We start from the raw sequence: 3,981 nt of genomic DNA, 5'->3' as shown, positions 1-3,981 counted from the left end.
TCTATTCTAAAGAATCTCATTCAAAATCAACTTTTGGAAAATAATATTATAGGCTTAGTGATTGAAGAGTAATAACCAGATATTCTATTTATTATAAATTTATAACATATAATATTGAATTTAAATTTTAAAAGTATATATGTTTTCGTATAATAGAATACCAAAAGTATGTTAGTTTTATTGTATAAATTTCCATTTACAAGAGTACAAATAATGCACTATATAGTTCATCCCTTAAATAAAAAAAACAAATGTAAAATATATATGAAAATACAATGCCAAAAACAAAATAACACAAATTACTTTATATTTCAATTGTAATTAAAAAGAAGCACATCAAAATTTAAAATACTTTGTATGAGTCGACCTTCCAAGCATAGAGAAAGAGGCAAAACTCGTACGAATAAATTGGATTAAACCCTTCAACCGAACCACAAATCCCTGCCGGAGAAGGTGAAGTCGGCGGCGGCGGTGGGGGTGATGTCACCGGAGACGACGGTTTTATGATGAACAATGCATGCCTTAAACCAGGACTAAAAAGCCAATCATGAACATCCCAATAAACTTCGATCTTTATTTTCTTGAAAAGAATCGATTCATTGCCTCTAAATTTCCATTGAAGATGCTTCACATGAACCATCAAGTCACCATCAATTTTTATCTCCATTTCTGAATCATCATCCCCATTTCCATTGTTTCTGTTCTTGCATTCGATTGAAATCTCGTGAAATCCTCCTTTTTCATCGAATTTAACTCGTGTGTGGAACTTTTTCTTCCCAAAAACATGTTCTCGTCTCGAAACTAAAATGGGATCGATTAAAGCAGGCCTGCAACCTGTTTTTCTATAAGCATCTTTCCTCATATCCCCAAGAACAAGCACCACCTCTTCGCCGGAAACCACCGCGACGTAATACTCCGAGATTGGTTCTGTTTCGCCGTGAAACTTGGCAGCTTTGAGGTCCCAGAAAATGTCGAGAGGCTTACCATCCACTACAAAGCTTTTAGACCCTTGTTTTCTCCAGAAGTTCCATGGCTTTAGTTCGACTTTGCATGTGTACTCCGTTTCCGGTCCATCAACGGACACTGATAATCCGTGAAGCAGCAGGTTTTTGCACCAAGTGACAGTAATCAGACGACACTGATCGGCGATATTGGTCTTGTAAACGGACATGAAAACGCTCTGGCCAGTTTTCGTGACTGTTGCAGAATCTTCCGTCTTGTCTCCGGCGGAAAAACAAGCTGGGATTCCAATTGGGTCTTGCATGTCTTCTTGGGTATGCTCTAGTTTTTTGGGTGTTTTCAACTCCGATGAGCAACTTTGGGAGCGAAGTTTTAGAGATAATCAGAATATGGAAGTATTATGGAATATATACGATATGCCAGATGGGTTTTCTTGGCAGTTGTAATGGAGTTCAAGAAATAAAAAAAAGGAGCTTCAAACTGGCAGTTACATGAATGGAAGTGAGTGAATAAAAGCCATAAAAAGGCACCAATTTGTGAAACCTATGCATGTGACCTGCTTGATGAAATGTTTCAATGAAGAAGGATACAAGTCTTTATCATCTTTTATTCACGTTGGGCCATCGTTAGTTTCAAAACAGAGCATGGGAATCGTAATATTAACGAAAATTTTAAAAATGTTTAATTTGATTTATATTTTTTTAGAGTTAATTAAGAAATGATCCATTTGCTGGTTCAAAATTTCATTCAAATCCCTATAAGAAAACGCGTAACCTTTAAGTATGAAATTGGTTAACGATAATGTATTGTAGTATGCCGGTTATTTTGTCTATTTTGAAAAAAATATATATATTAAAAGTTAATTATTTGGATAGAGTTAATACTTGAGAATAAAATATACTATGTACAAATGCATATATCGTAGGTAATTATTGATTTATCATCTCGTCTTCTTTCATTTTGTAGGGTTTACGATCGTTTTATTGTTTTCCCTAAAAGAATCCTAGATCAAACTCATCTAGAATATATATTAAAATTGCATTCTTTGGACCATTTAATATGATGGAGATGAGTAGAGTGTTTGTCTTTTGTACATAAAAAAAAATGTAATTTTGTCCCATTGACATTCACATTAATATTAGTACCAGTACATTCAATCTTATAGGGACAATTTCATAAAAGTTGGGATGAAGTTTATGTATATTTGTGTTTAACATACATGTGAGAATATTTAACCCAACAAAAGTTGTTGAAAATGGACAATGTTGATAGCATGTTTACATGCATTTAGTCGTTAAACCACATAAGCAACGTGAACTTGAAAGTATTTTATAGGTTCGTGATTTTCTAATAGGATTATGATTTTCGAATTAGATAAGTATTTTCAAGCATTAGATTTTCGAATCGTGTTCATTATTTTCGAGCATAAGATTTTCAAATATGTTCATGATTTTCGTACCAGATCAATATTAAATATATTGGTCACTTTGGAAGAAAAAAAATGTTAAAAAAATATTAGTCATTTTAGTAATTTCAAAAAATATAATATATTTTTAAAAATTAGGATTTTTAAAGAACATTGTCGTGTTATGGTATTTTTGATAGATATGGTTATTATATGAGACACTTTTTAGTTTACTTTATTTATTTATTTATTATTATTATTTTGTTGACTAGGTCAATACCTCTAGAATCTTTCTTTCATGTCCAACAAGGGTTTTGGAGTTGTGGTTACCTTCTTGTTTCTAAAGGAGACGCCGAATGTTGAGGCTTAACCTTTTGGATAAGCTGATCGGAAAAAAGAATAAATAAATAAATAAAATAAATGTGTTATGTCATATGTGATTGAATTAAATTTAAAATATATTAGAAATGTCATTAAAGTAGTCCTCATGAATGCCATTAAATGCCATCTGGTTTTTGATTCTGTGCCACATATGGTTTGATTTGCTTCTATTGTCGTTGCTACATCCTTCACATGTTTAGGTATTTCCTTATCCAACTTTCTTCATCGATCAGTTATCGGCTTTTCTTTTTTTGTTATTTCCATGACAAATCAAGCTTCATATATGGATTCAATCAGTTCTGTCGTTATTTAAATCATTAGATCTAGGATTTGAACTCATAAAAAATTGTTAAGTTTGTTTATAAAGTCATAAATTAAATAATTTCCAATCTAAACAATCATAATCAATTTGTAAGTTTCGTCTGGATAGATGCAAAAATAAAATCACATTCAAACTCACATAATTAATTTGTATACAACAAATAATGTTAGTGGTAGATTGTCATGTCATTTATTGGTATTGTCGTTTGTGATATCGTGGTGCTTTCTGATAATGGATTAAGCTAGTGGTTTGATGAGGACGTGTATTCACCCAATGTTAGGGTATTAAAGGCATTGGACAAAGTTGAAAGCGAAGATAGCCAAACTATCATATCAATAATTCTTTTTGGGTACGAACTACATTCACAAACACTAATAATATGCTTGCAACCAGGTTTTGTCCACATGGTGCATTGTGTATGTTTGTGTGTATGGTGGGGGAGGGGAAAGGAGTTAGGATCATACCCATGTGCATCTTTCAAGTAGGTTTACTTCTTTTGTTTGTTGGATCTTAATTACCTTTGTCTATACGGATTTCTTAAATTTGTTAGGAATCCGAGATTACGCTTTGACACTGAAGTTAGTATAAGTAATGATTAAGAGGTGGGATTGAAAGTTTAGAATGAATAGAACGAAATTTATAAGGCTGGGATAGCCAACAAGATTTGTCTTCTTGCCTGTTACGGAGTACAATGTGGCCACTCCCACTTAGAAGGTTGAGCATGATCGAGTGTTGGCTGCAAAGAGTCTAATGTGTGACAGAGTTTTGGAATTATTCACCCTGGAATGTGGGGTTTGAGCATCGAAATTTTGTTGTGAGGTCTACTTTAGGTGAGGTTTGCTACAAATTAACAAATCATATTTGATAAGTTGTAATTGGTTTTAACATATTGTCAACACTTATTTACCAAATC

At 32.8% G+C, this 3,981-nt stretch overlaps 1 protein-coding gene across 1 annotated transcript; it reads right to left on the bottom strand.

Annotated features, from left to right (window-relative positions):
* Positions 1-239: 239 nt before the first annotated feature.
* On the bottom strand, positions 240-1,553 carry LOC145028370 (uncharacterized). Its single transcript, XM_078977056.1, has one exon. It carries the CDS (start codon positions 1,262-1,264, stop codon positions 344-346), a length of 921 nt encoding a protein of 306 aa, XP_078833182.1. The 5' UTR covers positions 1,265-1,553; the 3' UTR covers positions 240-343.
* Positions 1,554-3,981: the final 2,428 nt, after the last annotated feature.

Source organism: Lactuca saligna, chromosome 1 (genome assembly GCF_052625555.1).
Source record: "Lactuca saligna cultivar CGN05327 chromosome 1, ASM5262555v1, whole genome shotgun sequence".
In the NCBI taxonomy this organism is placed as follows: Eukaryota; Viridiplantae; Streptophyta; class Magnoliopsida; order Asterales; family Asteraceae; genus Lactuca; species Lactuca saligna.
The sequence above is the reverse complement of the archived record's forward strand: the minus strand, read 5'-3'. Positions and strand labels throughout refer to the sequence as shown.

What these genes read in the sequence shown, in the direction of transcription:
- LOC145028370 (XM_078977056.1), bottom strand. Translation starts at nt 1,264, where the DNA reads ATGCAAGACCCAATTGGAATCCCAGCTTGTTTTTCCGCCGGAGACAAG.